Below are 17927 nucleotides of genomic sequence, written 5' to 3' on the forward strand. Positions count from 1 at the left end.
GCCGAGTACGTACCAGGAGAATTGTCTTCTCAGAGACCTGCGGATCGGGCTGGAAGCTGACCCCATGCCTCAGGGACAAGGATGGGGGATTGTTTTTTTTAATTTTTTTTATACGATGATGTCATAAAATGAAACAAAAAATAAAACCTGCTAACATTAAGTTAGCACAGCTAGCACAGGAGAATGGTTTTTACAATGAATGGCAATGGTTTGTCATGCAACATCTTACTTTCTAACATCTTTTTTACCACCAGTTACCGGGGGAGTTCATCTGACTATGCTGGCGCTCTCCGGTTACATAGAGTAAACGTTTGAGTGGTTTTTTTAATATAGTAAAAGATGTGAAAAAGTACCTCCGGTTGCTTGTTCGCCATGACCGCCTCTGCAATTAGTTTGATATTGGCGCTCCGTGTTTCCATCTCTCTGACAGAGTTTGAAGCCAAAGCCCCTCTTCCGCCTCTTTACCTGCTTTTCCTCTCTACCTGTTCACATCCTCTGCAGCTGAGAGTTGGTTTCCCCGCGCTCCTCAGTTTGTCCTACACAGAGAGCGCAAAATGCGATAGACGGGGCGCTCCAACGCCGCACAAGGATGAAAGAGCCGGACGCAGGTTATAGCGGGGATAGAGCGGGTTAAGCAAATGAATGGAAGAAGGCGGCCCGCTGAAGAACTATTCAATAGTGTACACATTTTATTATTAGTCTGAACTATCTTTTATTTAGAAAAAACTTTTATTTTGCCAATCAGTCCAGTACGGAAAAAAAAACATCAACAAAAGCTGTGTTGGGCGGTTTTTGGCTGGGTCTGGTGTTTTCAGATGACTTTTGGGCTGGAAAACTGTGACTCTATCTGGCAACACTGGCGCAAACTCTCTGTCATCAGCGAGTTGGTCTCTGCCCCGCGGCACGTCAAGTTCCCAGCAGAAGATCACTCCGGACCGCGTGTGTCCTCCTGCTATCAGCTCTGCAGTTCTCGCCCGATAAATACAAGCTCATTTAGGAAGCTGGTTTTGACGTGGTACACGCTTCGTACGGAGCCAGCAGATGAACAAACTAAAATAAAATTTAATTATTATAAAATACTCATTATTTTCCAAAGTCACGAGGAGCCACAACAAAAGGATGAAAGAGCCACATGTGGCTCCGGAGCCATGGGTTGCCGACCCCTGTGCTAGTGGATCAACTGGCTCTGGGTTTTGAGAGAACAGTCCGTCCGGGTCCAAATTCAAGGTTGTGTCCTTTAACAGACTTGAGTGTAGACTCCTGACTCCAGACTCCTGAGAATATCACCCGAGTATCACTCTTTCCATCAACATTTGTACGGGTGACAAGTTTAATCCAGTAGCTGGAGTGTTTCTCAGTGACAACAGCACTAGATGTGCATTAGTGTCGGTCTGGAGTGCTTTTTTTAATGCATGCTTAACAGTCTTAAAGTATCGCTCTGCCATTCTGTTTGAAGAGGGAAAACCGGGACTGGAATAAGGCTACGTTCACACTGCAGGCTGAAAGACCCAATTCCGATTTTTTTGCCCCTATGCGACCCAATTCCGATCTTTTCATGACAGTCTGAACTGAGGCCATTTGGGTATGCCGTCCTGATTCCAAAACGTATCCGATCTTTTCAATTGCGACCGCCGTCTAACCGGCCAGGCGGCTTGATTCCGAACCATACGTTATCGATACGCAACAAACTTCATCATTTTGCGTTGAAGTAGGAAGGAACGAGAACATAAACAACAATCATGGCGGCGATGCTGCTGAGACCAGTCAGTGGAAGGGAAGTGAGGTCACCGATTGGATTCATATTTGGGGTGACAGCTCTATTCAGGCCAAACTCCAGGGCTCTTATCGCAACCGGGCTGTTTTTGAAAAAATTTCCAGCTAGGATGGATGACTTTCTTTTCTTTCTCCCCTTTCCGACCGTGATCAGAAGCGCGGGGGACCCAAGGCTGATCCTCCTCCTCCTCCCTGTTCTGACCCTTAGATTCTCCAGGATTCTCCAGAGCGGGTTAATAAAGAATCAATAGCACTTATTCTGGGGGAAACCTTCTTCTATACAGTTCTCCTTCCTCCGTAACACACAACATGAATGCCCCCCCCCCCCCCCCCCCCAATTCTCCACCGCTGCACGATCTCTTCTCCTGTCTGTACGGCGCGCGCGGCCCAAACAGATCCTCATTCTACTACAGAAAATTTGCAAAAAGAGCTCCACTGTTGACAACACTGTTGTTGACATGCATTGTTCACGTTGGCTCCGCAAACAACGAGTGACGTAGTTCACCGTTGAGGACTCTTCTGCGCATGCGGGTCAGTTCTGGGTCGTCTCACGGTCACACTAGAGACCACAAAAGTTCGGATTTACTTGGAAATGTGAACGGTCTTGCAAAAAATTCGGATTTTTTCAAAAAATCCAAATTGAGCATTAAGCCCTGCAGTGTGAACGTAGCCTAAGTGACCTTAATCTCCCAAGGATCTGCGAACGATTTCATCTCATAGCAAATGGACCATGGCCGCTCACTCTCTCTTTGGGAATCCAATGTCTTGCAAGCACTAACTTCATCTTTTGAATGACAGAGTAAGCCGTTTTGTCTGGCAAGTTAAGAACTTCTGGGTATTTGGTTAGGTAATCAAGTAACAACAGATATGGGTGACCATTCAGCTCAAAAATGTCCGCTCCAGTTTTCATACACGGCTGCTCTGGAATCATATGTGGAACAAATGGCTCCGCTGGATTCTTTGGTTGCATTTGCTGGCACTGTTCACATATCTGAATCATAGTCTCTATATCACTGGACATGCCTGGCCAGTACAGCCCTTTGTATGCTTTGGCTTTTGTGCGTTGTATACCTTGGTGAGCCAAGTGCAGTTTTTCCAGGATAGTTTGTCTGAAGTTTCGTGGTATCACAATCTTGTCTCCTACCATGACTATGCCTTTCTGAATGCTGATATTGTAGATACGTGCCCCACGATAAGATACGTATCCGGGGGTAATAGCAAGTGTGTTGTACACTGCTAGCGTTTCATTGCCGATAGTGGGAAGAAGAATGGCTATTTTAATCTTTTCATCTTTCTCCAACGCACCTTTTTGCGGTCATGTACAACTGGAATCTTGGTTACAACCTGCACCGAGTCTCTGACAGATTGCTAGTGAGCTGCAGTGGTGATGGCTTTTTGAGCTGCTCCATATTGTCAGCAACAGTGTATGCTAATTTTAGATAGTTTCCTTGCGTTGCTCGGCTGTGGTTTCCCTCCACATGACAGCTTGGACTTCTGACACTATCTTGTGGTTTTATATGATGTTGCACCGAGTTACCATAGTGTGGGCTGTTGTCAAAGGGTCTCTTAATTAGGACAGATGACAGGGACACAGCTTTTGGTAAGAGAGCATCCACATCAGCTTTTACTCTATAATCCTGATGTCATAAGGTCAACAGCAGCATCTACTGGTGGCGGTGGTAATTACCGCTGTCTATTACAATATACCACAGCGATGGCAAATGTATTTAGATCATCAAATATTATTTATTTTCAGCTCCCGCGACACAGTACACCGGTTGAAAAACACTGGTCTAAAGTTATGAACACCTGTTAGTCCTGGCATTTATTGGAGACAGAACACAATTCAAATATATACCAGGGGTGGGCAAACTACGGCCCGCGGGCTGGATCCGGCCCACCTCCATGTTTGGTCCAGCCCACTGAACAATATCAAGGACTCATGTTTTTTATTTTCATCTGGCCACACGATCAAGACCTGCAGAGAACGTGACATTTTCTTCCACCTTCTGCAGTCTGAGCTCCAACCTGGAACCCTCTAAAATCTCTGTCAAACAGAACAGAAGACAGTCTTTCCTTTCTACGCTGCAGTTCATCTTTCCCGGTTTAGCTCATTCTTTTAGAGCAGTGTTTTTCTACCTTTTTTGAGCCACGGCACACTTTAACCCTGACAAAAATCCCGCGGCACACCAGCATCCAAAAGAAAAAAGCAGAAATTCATGGTCTGTATTGATCCCCCCCCCCCCCCCCCCCCCCCGCCATTTCACGTGGATTTTTGTGATAATTGTGGCAGAAAAAGCAGGAAGTTGCGGCTGTTTTTTTCTAAGAGATGAACAACCAGCTAAAGCAGTTTTTTTAAGAACTGAGCGACTTTATCAGCAGAATTAAGAACAAGGAAGTGAAGACTTCAACCACTTCTGATTGGTCAGACTGATGACATGTGATTAAGCCTTCAAGAATGATTGGCGGAGACAGTTAAAGGGGCGGGACTTTTCCTTTCACAGTTATAGCTGCAGCTAAATCGCGGTACCGTGATTCTTATCAAAATGTCTTTAATAGAATTAAATAAACACAAAGAAAAAGTAATTTTAAGATCTTTTATATTCCTAACTACTCAGTGTTTTATCAGGGCCTGTTTGGATGAACACAGAGCTGAAATCCTGGAGATGGAAAATGTTTTAAGATCAGTGAATGAGGGCAATTTCTCCACGGCCTACTTGACCATCTCCCACAGCACACTAGTGTGCCGCGGCACACTGGTTGAAAAACACTGTTTTAGAGCGATTATGCTGCTTTTTTTAAACAGCGCATCCTGTTCTGTGTCCTGATTGGCTGTAGACTCTGTCAATCACTCTCCTCTGATCCGTGTCTCCTGTACAGAAACACGGAGCTCTTCAGATCAGAAATCTGTGATCGATCAGATCTTTGTTTTCATTCTAAGATCCTGGACCTAATTTCTATGAAAGCTTGAGAATTTAAACAAGAGAAAAGTGTGAAAATGTTCATGTCTGTGTGAGAAAAGTGTAGAAAGTGGCAGGGAGGAGTTTTACTGCCATAAACATCTGTAATCAGACTCCGTGGATTTCACTGATCACGGTTATTTTTAGAATGTAATTCCTTCAATAAACGAGGGAACTCTGTTCTGGTGAAAAGGTAACGCAGATACATGCATAGCTGCAGTAGAAGACATTGAAATGTGCTTTTTCCTAATTACTGGATGAGAAACAGACGTGCAGGTCACAGCTGCTCAGTTTTAGCACAAACTGTGAGACGTTTGAGGAGCTGCAGCCTCAAAGTCTCAGCGGGGAAATGAGGGCAGAGGATCCACTATTTATTGTTTTTTTTTTCATGTATATTTTTTCCTGACTTTTTGTCTTTGAAAATCACAGTTATTTGGTCATTTTTTTATTTAATAAATAGTGTTATTTATTTTTATTAAAAGGATCATGAATTAGTAAAATTTTATTATAGGGTTTTACAACAAAAGACAGATAATAGAAGTTTAAAAAAAAGAGTTATTGTGGCCTCACAAGAAAAAGTTTGACTTGCTCTAGCATCCATATGTGATGTTGGAAGATTTGTTGTTTTTCATTCTTCCTATCGTTCAAACACCACATGAACGCAGCATTTCTCTAAGTTTTACATGAGGTACATCAAGTCGTTGGTGCAATTGGCTCTAATTTGAGAACAAAAGTTTAAACCTAAAAACTCTTCAATGCTCTGTTTTAAAATATCATTTTCAATCCAAAAGTTTTCATGCAGATTCCATCTTATTTCTTTCTCACTCCACACATCTGCTCCTGGTCCAGGTCTTCTATCTAATTTTAGAACCCTATGTGTATATGAAAGTGTTTTGCTGAGCACCGCTAGGTCTGTGGAGAAACAGTTTGTGTGTGTTAGCCTGGGGGCAGTGCTGGCAAAACCACAACTGCAGCAAAAAGTACTGTACGTGTATGTCTGTTATTTGAAATAAACAACAAAAACAGGATTGGTAGGAAAACTGAAACAAAGAAGATGCAATCAAAATCAAGTTAATCATTTTTAATATTCATTGTCATCAACATAAATCCCAAAATGTAAATAATAATGACATTTGTAGCATTCAGACATTTTGTAAGTTTAAAATATTACTTGTGAAACTGCTGTCATTATCAGTGGTGTGCTTGGAGCCTGATAACACCAGACAGTTTCATTGGCACACTTTTTTGCTGTTTGGCTCTTTTCTATATATAGTGATGTACAGATACACAGAAGAAAGTTAAAATCACAATATTAACAAATGGCCAGTAGCTCAAAACTGGCAAATCCACAGACACACAGATCAGCAGTTTTAAGCTTTTGTTTGTGTTTTTAGAGTGTCAAGAACCAATTGGTGTGTGACCCCACCATTCCCCATTGCCCTAAGATTGAGTCAGTCCATTGAAGGTTAAAAATGACCAAATGGTGTGGTCTCCTTCAACTCATGGTACCCCTGGTGGTTTGGTTCTGTGAAAAGATGGAAATGGCAGTTAGGGCATGTTAAGTGCCACTGATCTGTCTTTTTTTAAAATCCGCCAGGATTTTGAAGACCTTTTTAGAATCAAAGGTCTGTCATTTTGCCCCACTGTAAAATTATAGAGTAAAGGAACACTGTTGTCATAAAACCTGATGATTATAATGATGGTTGCAATGCCTACAGTTGTAAACATTTTCAAAGTTTTACTTTATATTTGTTTGTTATACTTGCTCTGTATTGGGGGTACTGCCAATGCCACCCAATACGTAAAAGCACAAGAAACAGACTCCAGGCTTGGTATCACTTAATACGTTTTTGTGCGTCCCAAACAATAAATACAAGTATAGCCATTAAAAAAATGCGTTTGAGTGTATATATGAAGGTTGAGGTACCCAGGCTCATATTTTCCTCCACTAGAGGCCTTGTCTCCCTGCAGTTCACCACTCGTCCTTGTGCTGCTCCCAGAATAGTCATGATATCCACTAGGTTGAGCTTCCCTTCTTCCTTAGCCTCATCGATTTCCTCTGCAAGCTCCATTGCTGCCTCCTCACGTTCCTCGATTTCTTCTTGTGTGAATATGACATGTAAGCCTTGTCCTGCTGTTGTGTTGCTTAATTGTGGTGGTGCAAGGGAACACAAAGCTCTGACTTGTCCATAGGACTTTAAATGAGCTACATTCGCACGCAAAAAAAGCAGGAGAACATTAAGGTCATTCAGAGGGCAGCCTAACTTTCTACTCTTGAGGAGATCCAAAGCAGGAAGGACCTCGTAGACAGAGATAAAGGTGTTGTCCCACACAAAGAGTCGAAGGAGGCTAAAAAGAACTATTGGTGCTAGTAAGACATAGATTGCACCATTAGCCACACTTATCACTTGAAAGACCAAGTGTCCAATTATCTTGCACTGAATTAACTCTGGAACCCTGTTCTGATCTTGGAGAATACTTGTGCGGATAAAACAGTTGAAGTCATCCTTTAGGAAGGCCGAAAGGTGAAAGTAAGTTAGATAGAGGCAGGCAGAGGTCATGAAGGTCAAGAGGAGAAATCCTCGCAGGAAAAGCATGCTCACAAGGAAGTAAGAGTTTTGTTTGCACTGCAAGTATCTCTCAAGAAGTGGATACTCAAAGTATCTCTTCCTCTTGGCTCTGCAATCGGACAAAAAAAAAAAAAGTAAGCCATTAGTTTTTGGTCTTAAAGCAGCATACAATCACAGTGAAGTGTTTCTACTCAGAATTACGACGGAGTTTTAGGGCCACGGTAAGGAAAAAAATTCTGGCCAACGTGGCGAGATTAAAGTCGTCATGTCGACTTTAATCTCGTCATGACGAGAAAAAACTCGACACAAAGTTTCGAGAAAAAACTCGTCTTGTCGAGATAAAAGTCGAAATAAAGTTTCAAGATTAAAGTCGCAAAAAAACTCGTAAATTTACGAGATTATTGTGGGAGTGAGCATCATGCAGAGCAGCAGGTGAACGCCGTGCAGCAGATCAGACCGACTAAACTCAGTTGAACAGGTGAGCTGAATGTTTATTGATAACGTTCCAAATGTCTGGAAGCTCATTTGTTTGATTTACAAGTTATTAAAGTTTTATTTATTGATGGTTGGTTTGCAGGATCTCTGCAGCCCAATGAAGCCATCGGGTGTCCCTGCAGCTGTTTGCTTGAATCCTTTCTTCCTCCACCAAAGACCAGATCTCTATGTTTGTGTGATGCTTCCGTCTGAGGAGGAGCAGCACTTTTTGCCTTTTTCAACGTTGTAATGCTAATATAACAGACTATTTTCATTCATCTTTGTTTTTTAATGATCAAACGGGTCGCTTCATCTGCAGGAGGGGGCGTATGTAACACTGTTTACTTCCGCATTGGTGTTAGGATGACAGGTTCATGACGTAATGTGACAGATGAACTTCAGGTTGTGTGAATGAAAAGGAGAATAAAGGCTGCAGTTGTCCACTACACCAAAACGTGTCTCTGAGCTCCTTATTTTACAAATGAAAGTCCGCTTTACTAGCACTGAACCCCGGAAAGACGGCTACACTGAAAATAATCTGATTTGAGTCACCAGAAGGCTCAGAATCTCTTTGTTTTAAACCTATAATCCGGAAATAAAGATTCACAAAAGTACGAGTTTTTATCTCCTAATAAAATTACTTTCTTTTGGTGGCCATAAAACTGTCGTAAACTCTTAAATACGAAGCCACTAGCTCACTAACATTAGCCATAACACTGAATACTCCTGAAAGACTCAGCTTCACTGCTCTCGCGCAACATTGCGACTTTAATCTCGAAACTTTATTTCGACTTTTATCTCGACACGACGAGTTTTTTCTCGAAACTTTGTGTCGAGTTTTTTCTCGTCATGACGAGATTAAAGTCGACATGACGACTTTAATCTCGTCATGTTGGTCAGAATTTTTTTTCCTCACCGTGGCCCTAAAACTCCATCGTACAGAATTGCTGAACAAGTCAGTTAAACAAGATATTTTTTCTAATCAGCTCTAGGTATTTTTCTTTCAATTGGCGATTATTATAAATGTGACAGTGACACCTGCAAACCAGGTTTCTCAGCCTGTAACTAACCAACATCACTTTGGAAAGTGTGTAAGCTGAAATTTGTCTGACACTTACCTCTGAAGCTCAGCTTGAAATGTTAGTGGGTTTTTGGTGTTTTGGCGCATGTCCAGAATGCTTTGGGCCAGCCGGATGGAACGGTTGTACGATTTGTCAAGTTCATCAATTATGAAAAGAAGGTCTGACCCAAGAGTGGGCATGACAAGTTGGCGCCAAATTAGCGCTGGCAGATACATCAAGATGGCCATGGCCATCAGAGAATAGGGAAACATCTAAAAGAACAGTAAGACAAACATTTACAGAAGAGTTATCCATATAGATAGGCTGACAAGAAATGGAATCTGAAATTAGTCTAATCTAATCTAATCTAATCTAATCTAATCTAATCTAATCTAATCTAATCTTTAATTAAAAACCATAACTTGAAATACAGAAGAATTAAGAATGAAATTTATCCCCACTCTTTGCCAAACTAGGCTTAACGTCAACATTTAGAATGCAAATAGTTATTTTTGAGTGCTGTATATGTGTGAAGAAACAGGAAAAATGCAACAACAGTTGTTTGGTTAGGTTTGTAAAAAAAAAAAAAAATGTTAAAAAAGTCAACAAGAAAGTTTACACTTACTTTGTGTACCCAAAGAGATTGCTCTTCAAAGTTCCCATCAGAATCAAACTCGTGATGCATGAGAGAGTCCCAGCAGTACGTGTCCACATAGCTGGCCTGCTTTGCAGTAAAATTACTTGGAGTAAAACAGCTGATCTGGGGCCCTGTGAGAAAAAAAATGATGTGAGCTTTAACAATTTCTGACAATGTAAGGAGTTTGCTGTAAGAGTTTGTGTTAAGCACTACATGTTTTGTGCCAATACATACATTCACATTCTGGCGGTCTGTTCCCTCAGAACGTTTTTTCCCTGACACACGTTTTCACATGGGAATAAAATGGAAACTTGTCTTAAAGAAATAAGATGGCTGTGTGTATTTTTTCCTCCCTTACACGTATTGTATTTTTAGTTCACCACGCTTTTACCACAGATGGTCCAACCGGGCCACATCCCAGCGGTCCGTACCACTTATAGAGGGTACTCCACCCTTTTAAAGAAGGCCTGGGATGAGGCACACCCTTGTTTCTCTCCACCTACTTTAGAGTCGTGGGTGTGACACAGTTTCACCCAGCACCCTGCACAGTTTCCAGCTATCTGTGAATAGAAATGTGCAGCCACTAATTTACTCTCAAGGTGGGAGTTCACTACTAAACCCACCAGCTATATGGCCAGTCATCTGAGCCATGCATAAATGTCTGTAATTAGCCTGCATTTTAAGACTGAAATCAACTTTGTTTTTCATCGCATCAATGTGGCAGCTGGGGTTATAATGAGAGACGTTTTAGACTGGAAGGTGAAAAAAAAGACTTAGTTATGTAGGCTGAAACAGGAAAGTTTCTATATTTTTGGTCCTTCTGAGCCAAGCTTATTTTAAGGATCCTCAAAAACATGGACTTAAGAGGAAAATGTGTGTTTAACAGGAGATTTCTTCAATGTTGGTTGTAAAAAGAAGTTCCTGTGTTTATGTTGGAGTAGGCCTCTATTATTTGTGCATTAACTTTAGACGCAAATTTTGGTGATGCAGTTTTTCTCTGTAGAATCCTAAGATTATTCTATTATATTGTTGCTCTATATTGATGCTACTAATGTATGTTGGGTTTAGTAGTTTAAGGTTCTAACAACATAGAAAGGCAATATTATTACACAAGGAACTCTTTAAACAAACCACACTCTTCTGTCAGAATAGTCCCAAAAGCTCTTAGAGCTCTGTTCTACTGCTCATATAATTGATGCTACAGTAACCTCATTGCTGCACATGTACATTTGTAATACAGTTCACTTCCTCTGCCATCACAGTTAAACTCAGACTCATGATCCATGCAGTAAAACCATGGCGGTTTAATTCATGAGTAACGTGTGCAATCGCCCAGGATGCAATTACAAGTGCCAAAAAAAAAACAAAAAAACGCGTTGACACTTTTTGTTGTGGTTGCTGGTTTTCTTGACTAAAACCATCCAGTTTCATGTGCTGTAGTTGAAATATGCACCAAGATTCCAAAACTGTCATGTCAAGGTCTTGTTCTAAAGACCATATGATGTGCGCTCTCTGTGTAAAAGATGCAGAAAGAAGCCAACTCACAACTGCAGAGGAGGTGAACCGGTAACAGGAAGTCTGACTCTTAGAAGGTAAGAAAGGTAGGGGGTGGAGGAGGCTTTTGCACTTACTGCCTATGATTCCAGACGGCACAACACACAAACTGCTGCTTTGAAATGCTCTCTAAAAAGAAAAATGTTGATCCAACTTAAATAAATCACTTCAATTAGTAACAACAAGTAATTGAATATATATATATTTATATTATATGTATATGTGTGTTTTTTCTCTCAACGCTTATATTGAACTCATATATGCTGGAGTTTAGTTCATCTGGCCTTGTTCTTTCAATATTAAAGACAAGAATGACCCAGCTATGTCTTGCACTACAGGGCAGGAGTTCAGCTATTGTGAACTCTGCCTTCAATATTAGAAAATCCGTCTTTCAGCACAAGGGGGTTGGTCATCATCCCCTCCCTCTCTAACCCATGGTGCAAAAAGAAATAAACACAAAAGGTTAAATAACTACCGTAGTTAAAACAAAGTAAAACAGCTACACAACAAAACACATGGACAGAAATCCGCATTTAAACACCAATCTGCCCAGACAGCCAAAGGGGAAGATATCCCAATGCGTCCTTACGTAATGACGCATTGACAGCTTCATAATGAAGTTACACCAACTTAATTGAAGTAACCCTTGTGCTATCCTAGGCACTTTACCATTGGGAGTTGGGTCATCTAGACCCACTAGACAGTGCTCTGAACCTTTCTTCTTCAATGATTTGTGATCTTCACTGGTGTCCATGGATTACATGAAATCTTTCCACCTTTATCCACCTTTGTCATGGTAGGGAGAACATGTCAATGGAAGGGGGGGGTCATCTAAGATAGCACAAGGGTTAAGTTGAATGAAAGTAAAATAGCTATGTCAGACAACTATGTGTTATTTTTAAGTTGATCGAACTCAAAACAAGGATTTATTTTCACTAAACCAAATAATTAAGTCAGATCAATGTAAAAAAGTTCATCTTTCCAACTACAGCCCAAATACTCTTTTTAGCAAATTCATAAAAGTAACACATTTTATTAGGTTTACTGGACTATGTAAAAGAAACTGAAAAAGACTAAAATCTTGAGGATAATTTGCTAAATAGCTAATAAAGGCTTGCACCTAATTAGGCTAGTCTTGTTAATGAGCTTATTGGTAGATTTCATTCATGCTCTTCTGCTGTTCAGATGCAACAGACTCTATTTTATTTGTTCTTTATTCAGTTTTATTGGTACTTGAGCAATGTAAAAGAAAACGTTCTTAAGTTTCCATTGTTGTCCATTCATGAAGCCGACATAAATTATTGGAGTTAATTATGTGTTGCAGTGACCTCATAAAAAAAAAAAAAATAAAATAAAATAAATAACGGAAAATTTTGCCAATTTCACCAGAAGCCAGCCTTCTTTATAAAGAAAACCCAAAATGATGCATATTAGATGTGAAGTAACTTACATACTATACATTAATTGCGAATTCATCTAAATAAGTAAATTTTACCTATTTGATACTTAATAAGTATCATTGAGATTATATTTTGCTTTCGTGTTTGTTTGAAAACAGGCTTCAGCTCTTGGGGGTGAGGCTTGAAAGGAGAGGGGGGAGTTGTTTTGCCCAGGGGGCCAAACTAGCCAGGACCGCCTCTGAGTAGAAGGGCAGCCTTGTGCGGCGCTCATACAAGCCCTGCAATTAGGGTTTGATGTTGTGGTGCAGAACTTTACTGCTCTTTGAGCAAAACTTTTTAACCCTTGTACTATCCTAGGCACTTTAACGTTGGGAGGTGGGTCATCTAGACCCACTAGACCAGGGGTCGGGAACCTTTTTGGCCAAGAGAGCCATAAACGCCACATATTTTTAAATGTAATTTTGAAAGAGCCATACAATAATGTAGTGTCCCTTTCCCACACTGAGGCACTGAGACTTAACCTCTTTTAAGGTTCTTTATTCTGGTTACTGCAGACCACAACAAACGCCGTACAATTAATTCAGCAGCTCCTGAATCTCTCCAGCGAGATAAAAGCGCTTCTCCCAACTTTATATTCCCCTGCTCCCGCTCCAGCCCTCCCATTTCCCTTATTTGGCCCATAGCTGAACCCCATTGGTCCAAACTACCGAACAACAGGCTGAGTGACAGAACTGAGAGCCAATCAGATCTCTGCTTGATGCGTTTAGTGAACTCCAGAATTTATAACGCGGCCCAACAGCCACCCAGTTAAACTCTGTCCGCGACAATATGTTTAAAACTAATTATACAAATAAATGTGGGCATTTGATGAAATTTCAACATTTTTAAATGACAATAAACATGTGGATTCTATTTAATAACATTGTTATGCTGTTGCTGATAAATATTTCTCGTGGTGGTTTTGCTGATGGTCTAGTCTGGTTGATACGTGGTGAGTTTCTGCTTCATGCAGGCGTTGAGACTTTAAACGTGATCGTAGGTCTGAATGTTCTGCAGATGTGAGACAGACGTGGAGCCAAACACACACTCACACGCTGCAGTGAGTGACGGGCAGCGGGTTTTACGTTTTTACAATCCCTGCGCGATTCACCTGCTGGCCGTGCCCACAACCCCCCCACCCCACTCTCTGCTTTCTTCCTCACACATCCCGTCCCCGCATCTGCGCGCTCGTTCTCAGAGACGGGAGCGCGCAGTTTTAGGCACGGCAATTCACAGGTTTCCAGTTGGTACAAACTCTGTGAAATAATAGATAACAGTAAACTGATAGTTTTCTCTCCAAGCACCGCTACTACTACGCGCCTCTGGCATCGCATCGCACCCGAGAAGGACTAATGAAAAAAGAAGTATAATTAAAGATTTGTCTGCGAGCCACATGTGACCATCAAAGGAGCCATATATGGCTCGCGAGCCATAGGTTCCCGACCCCTGCACTAGACAGTGCTCTGAACCTTTTTTCTTCAATGATTTGTGATCTTCACTGGTGTCCATGGATTACATGAAATCTTTCCACCTTTATCCACCTTTGTCATGGTAGGGAGAACACGTCAATGGTGATCTTGACCCCATAGGATAGCACAAGGGTTAAGCAAGAAAACAATAATAAAACTGCAAGGCAACAAATAAATGTCTAAAAATTGTACTATAAAGATTGCACACATAACACATTAGTTTTTCTTTCTTTAAAAGGGCGTTATTGTTTTTCGTTTAAAAAGTGATATTTATGCCACCACATTCATGACTGATGAAAGTAAAATCAAAAATAGGGAGTGACATGAGACACAACGCATGTGAAAACATTTGTATTGCAAACGCAAAAATATTTTTTGAAAGCAAATATTTCATGTTTTAATCTGCTAATTAGATCTGCTAATTTTTTGCAGTGAAGTGGCATAAATATCACTCGGTATGTGTAGTTAGTATTTTTCAGCATGATAGTGTAAATGCTGTTGTTCTAAGCCATAGCCCGTTGTGCCTCTTTTGGTCTTCCAAGCTCTCTGTAGTCCAAATTACTGACAAGGTAAGATAGAAATACTCAACCACATGACGTGATTTAAGAGCTGTGTGACCACATTTTAAGAAATTTTTTCATTGTGTTTCCACATAAAACACAATAACTTGTGACTTTTTTGTAAAACTACTTAGCATAAAGCGGATCTGAGATTTCTTTCCCTGCTCCTGTTTTCCTCTCCCAATTCCTAATTTACATTGGTAAGTCAGTCCCACATTTACATCCTGTACAAAAATTCTTAGCTGAGACTGCAGCTGCAAATAAATTCGACTTTAGACTGCAATCAAGTACCGTTGTCAAACCAACTGCTCAGCAGATGAAATGTCTACTTCAGTAGCAACCCCTCCCTGCAGCTAATCAACACATCCTCTCATTTAACTCAGAAAGTAGAGAGCTGCCAGAGCAGAACTTAGCCTTGTAATTACAGTTTGCCAGTGTTAGTAAGCTGTGCTCTCAATCATGCTATCTAGTAATTGCCATCAGGAGAATCGGGCTGATTGCAGTTCAGCTCTGTCACAACCAGCCATACTTCAAAGTCAAGGGAGTAGTCCTCCTTGGCAACAGATTGCCAGAATTACACATGTAAATATTCATATAAATATACATGTGATCTCGGATGTTGTCCCTGAAATCCGTCGAGGGCTTTCTATTTATAAACACACAGACATGTGACCCCTCAAACTGGGAGGAAAGCCTTCAAGAGATTCCAAGAACAACATCTAAGATCACAGTCCAGTAGACTTCGGAACAGCCATAATCCTTTGGAGAGCCCTCAAGCTCTTTGGCCCCTGCTAGAGGACCTGAACTGGAAAATTATCTGACTGCTCCAGGGTGAGTTGGTCAAATAAAACTACATTTATGAGAGGCGGCCACGGAAAAAAATCCTCAAACACTACTTAAAAGAAACACAGAGGCTCACCTAGAGAGATCTCGCGGACAAAGGCCATGCACACCAGCATTAGCGGCAGCCCGACAGACACATACTTGATAACCTTGTCTAAGGGAAGCTCCAGTTCCAGATGGCTGATCCTGAAAATCCCAGAGTTATCCTGCAGCAGGGCATCAGATAGCATGGCCTTTGCTGCTGCTTTGGCAATGGACATCATGAATACCTGAACAGCAAAAGAAAGGGCAAACCTTTTATGTCATTTTATTTACGTAATTGCTTGCCTTCATAATCTTTCCCATCAGTACCGGTATTTATCAAAGTATGAGTTCTTTTTTTTTTTTTCCATACGATGGATTATTAGGGCCACCATAAAAATACAATAAACAGAGAAGTTTTCTTGAGTCTTAACAAGTAAGTCATAAAATTATGGGGGAAAAGTTGTCATTTTACAAGAATGGAATTATGAGCTAAAGAGTCAATATTTTCCATGATAAATATATTTTAAACATCAACAAAGAAAAGAACCAATAAGGTGACATAGAGCACATTGTCCTTCATTCAGCATCGGTTTAACATAAAAGGAAATACTACATCTTTAAGGACATTGGAAAGAGGACCCTGGGCCTCTTCAGAAGAAGATTCTGGACCCACAATGGGTGGATTTTCGCCGAGTGAACCGTTTATGCCTTCAGCAGTATATTGGCAGAGATGCGAATGCATCATGGCAAATAGATTCAGATGATTAAAAAAATAAAAACATAAATCGCTTCATTGATGGATTTCGCTGGCATGTAATGTAGATGGAGGCTTAACAACCAATTTTACCTTATTTTACAACATTATTATCATAGATTTATAATTTTTATATTCTTCTTATGGCCCTAAGACTCCATCAAATTATATTAACAGGATGAAATGTTGACTTTAACAACTGATAAAAACTCCAATCTGCTTACCTTAAGTCTTCCAGCCCTCTATGGTGAAATAATTTGATGGAGCAAGCTGTCGCTCTGAAGACCTACAGAGTGTGCCGAGTGTAAGAGAGCTCCTTAAGTATTCAAGGAGTGGTTTGGTAAATGAGAGGTTGGATTTGAGGTAGATGGGGCCTGGGCTGGCTCTAATTACAGGGTAGACATCTGGGAGCACACCGACACCCAGATGGCAAAGATAGCCGAACTCCAGTCTCCAGTACTGTGTTGTGAGCCTTGTGTGAGTGTGTGTGTGAGTGTGTGACCACTCATATGTGCATCTGTAACAATTTGCTGCACGTACTCCGTGAAGCACTCTTGTCTGTTCGTCTGTGCATTGAGGAAAGTTTTACCTGGGTTTCAAAAGTCAGCATACAACATGTCACTTGAAAGAATAGGTGCATGCAGTTAAGGATTCAAGGATTCAAAGGGGTTTATTGTCATATGCACAATAAGGAAACTGGTTTCCCTGTACAATGAGATGCTGACTTTGCTGTCTGCTGTGAATGCCAAAAGGGTAAGGGTTAAATAAAATAAAGAATGGTTTTGACTGTATCTCATTGGACTGGTGCTCATATCTTAGATTCTTTAGATCACCCCCCCTGCCAGCCTTGCTCATATCCCTCTATTCATATTTGTTTAGTTACTTTTCCCTCATTTTCGTTATGTATATATATTTTCTTGCTAGCCTGACTCGCTCCTCAGAAGAATTTGCAGCTATAGAGCATCGCTCACACCAATCAGATCATTAAGCTCAGACAACACACAACGTTTGTGGCTGTGTGGGCATTTCCCTTTGTGTAAAGTTACGTTCTTTTTTATGTCGCCTTCTACGTCGAGTGTCGGTGCCCTGCGGTTGCAGAACACGAAGCCAGGTGACGTTTCCAAAGTGTAACGTCTAAAATCTCGGTTAACATGATGTCTTTATAAGGGTTAATTATAGTTGACGTTTATTCTAGGTCAAATTTTACATGTTGTTTCTATACTCCTCTGCACATTTCAGAAACTGTCTTCTGTTTTAGTTAATTTTCCTAAAATTCCATTCTGTAGATGCATATTTCTTCCCCTATTACCCTTATGCCCCTTCACGTTTTTAGGCTCTTCAGTGAAGAGCAGCCAAGTACAAGACATTGTACCCTCGGATGCCTTACATCTGCCTCATAAAGGACAAAACTGAGAGATTAATGCTGCGCAGCTTAACTTTAGGGTAAATTTAATGATAGGCAGTCTTATTAGTTGATGCCTAGTGTTAATAGAGCAATAGTGGACCTTGGATCAAGGTTCAGGGTTTAGGGTTGGCTAAATGATAAGAAATTATAGTTAGTATATAGATTTTCTGTGAAGATTAAACGATTAGATTTGTTTAGGTTTCAATGCAAATTCAGCACATTTAAATTTAAAACGTTAAGTAAGGATTTTTAGTTATTACCAAAATAAAAAAATAGTTATCAACCAACTTCAATTGAACGCTTTCAAAAAGCCAAAAAAAGTGTGTGTTGTGGAGAGAGGCATAAATTCACTCTACAACCAATTCATAATGTATCCAGATATTCAGCCAAAGGAAGTAACTGAA

General features: G+C 40.7%; 1 protein-coding gene across 3 annotated transcripts; it reads right to left on the minus strand.

Moving 5' to 3' along the window:
- Window positions 1–5799: 5799 nt before the first annotated feature.
- LOC101163377 (pannexin-3) lies at window positions 5800–16467 on the minus strand. 3 transcript variants are annotated; one of them, XM_023962728.2, is made up of 6 exons: window positions 16343–16467; window positions 15417–15609; window positions 9464–9606; window positions 8896–9110; window positions 6661–7412; window positions 5800–6258 (listed from the first exon to the last, which is right to left on the minus strand). In XM_023962728.2, exons 2-6 carry the CDS (start codon window positions 15601–15603, stop codon window positions 6200–6202), a joined length of 1356 nt encoding a protein of 451 aa, XP_023818496.1. In that variant the 5' UTR covers window positions 15604–15609; window positions 16343–16467; the 3' UTR covers window positions 5800–6199. The 3 variants fall into 3 exon arrangements, with proteins under 3 accessions (XP_023818496.1, XP_023818497.1, XP_078787190.1); XM_023962729.2 differs by having other exon boundaries at window positions 15482–15609; window positions 16343–16398; XM_078931064.1 differs by lacking the exon at window positions 5800–6258 and having other exon boundaries at window positions 6418–7412.
- Between the last annotated feature and the right edge of the window lie 1460 nt (window positions 16468–17927).

This window comes from Oryzias latipes, chromosome 14, assembly GCF_053564925.1.
Source record: "Oryzias latipes strain Hd-rR chromosome 14, Olatipes_Hd-rR_3.1".
In the NCBI taxonomy this organism is placed as follows: Eukaryota; Metazoa; Chordata; class Actinopteri; order Beloniformes; family Adrianichthyidae; genus Oryzias; species Oryzias latipes.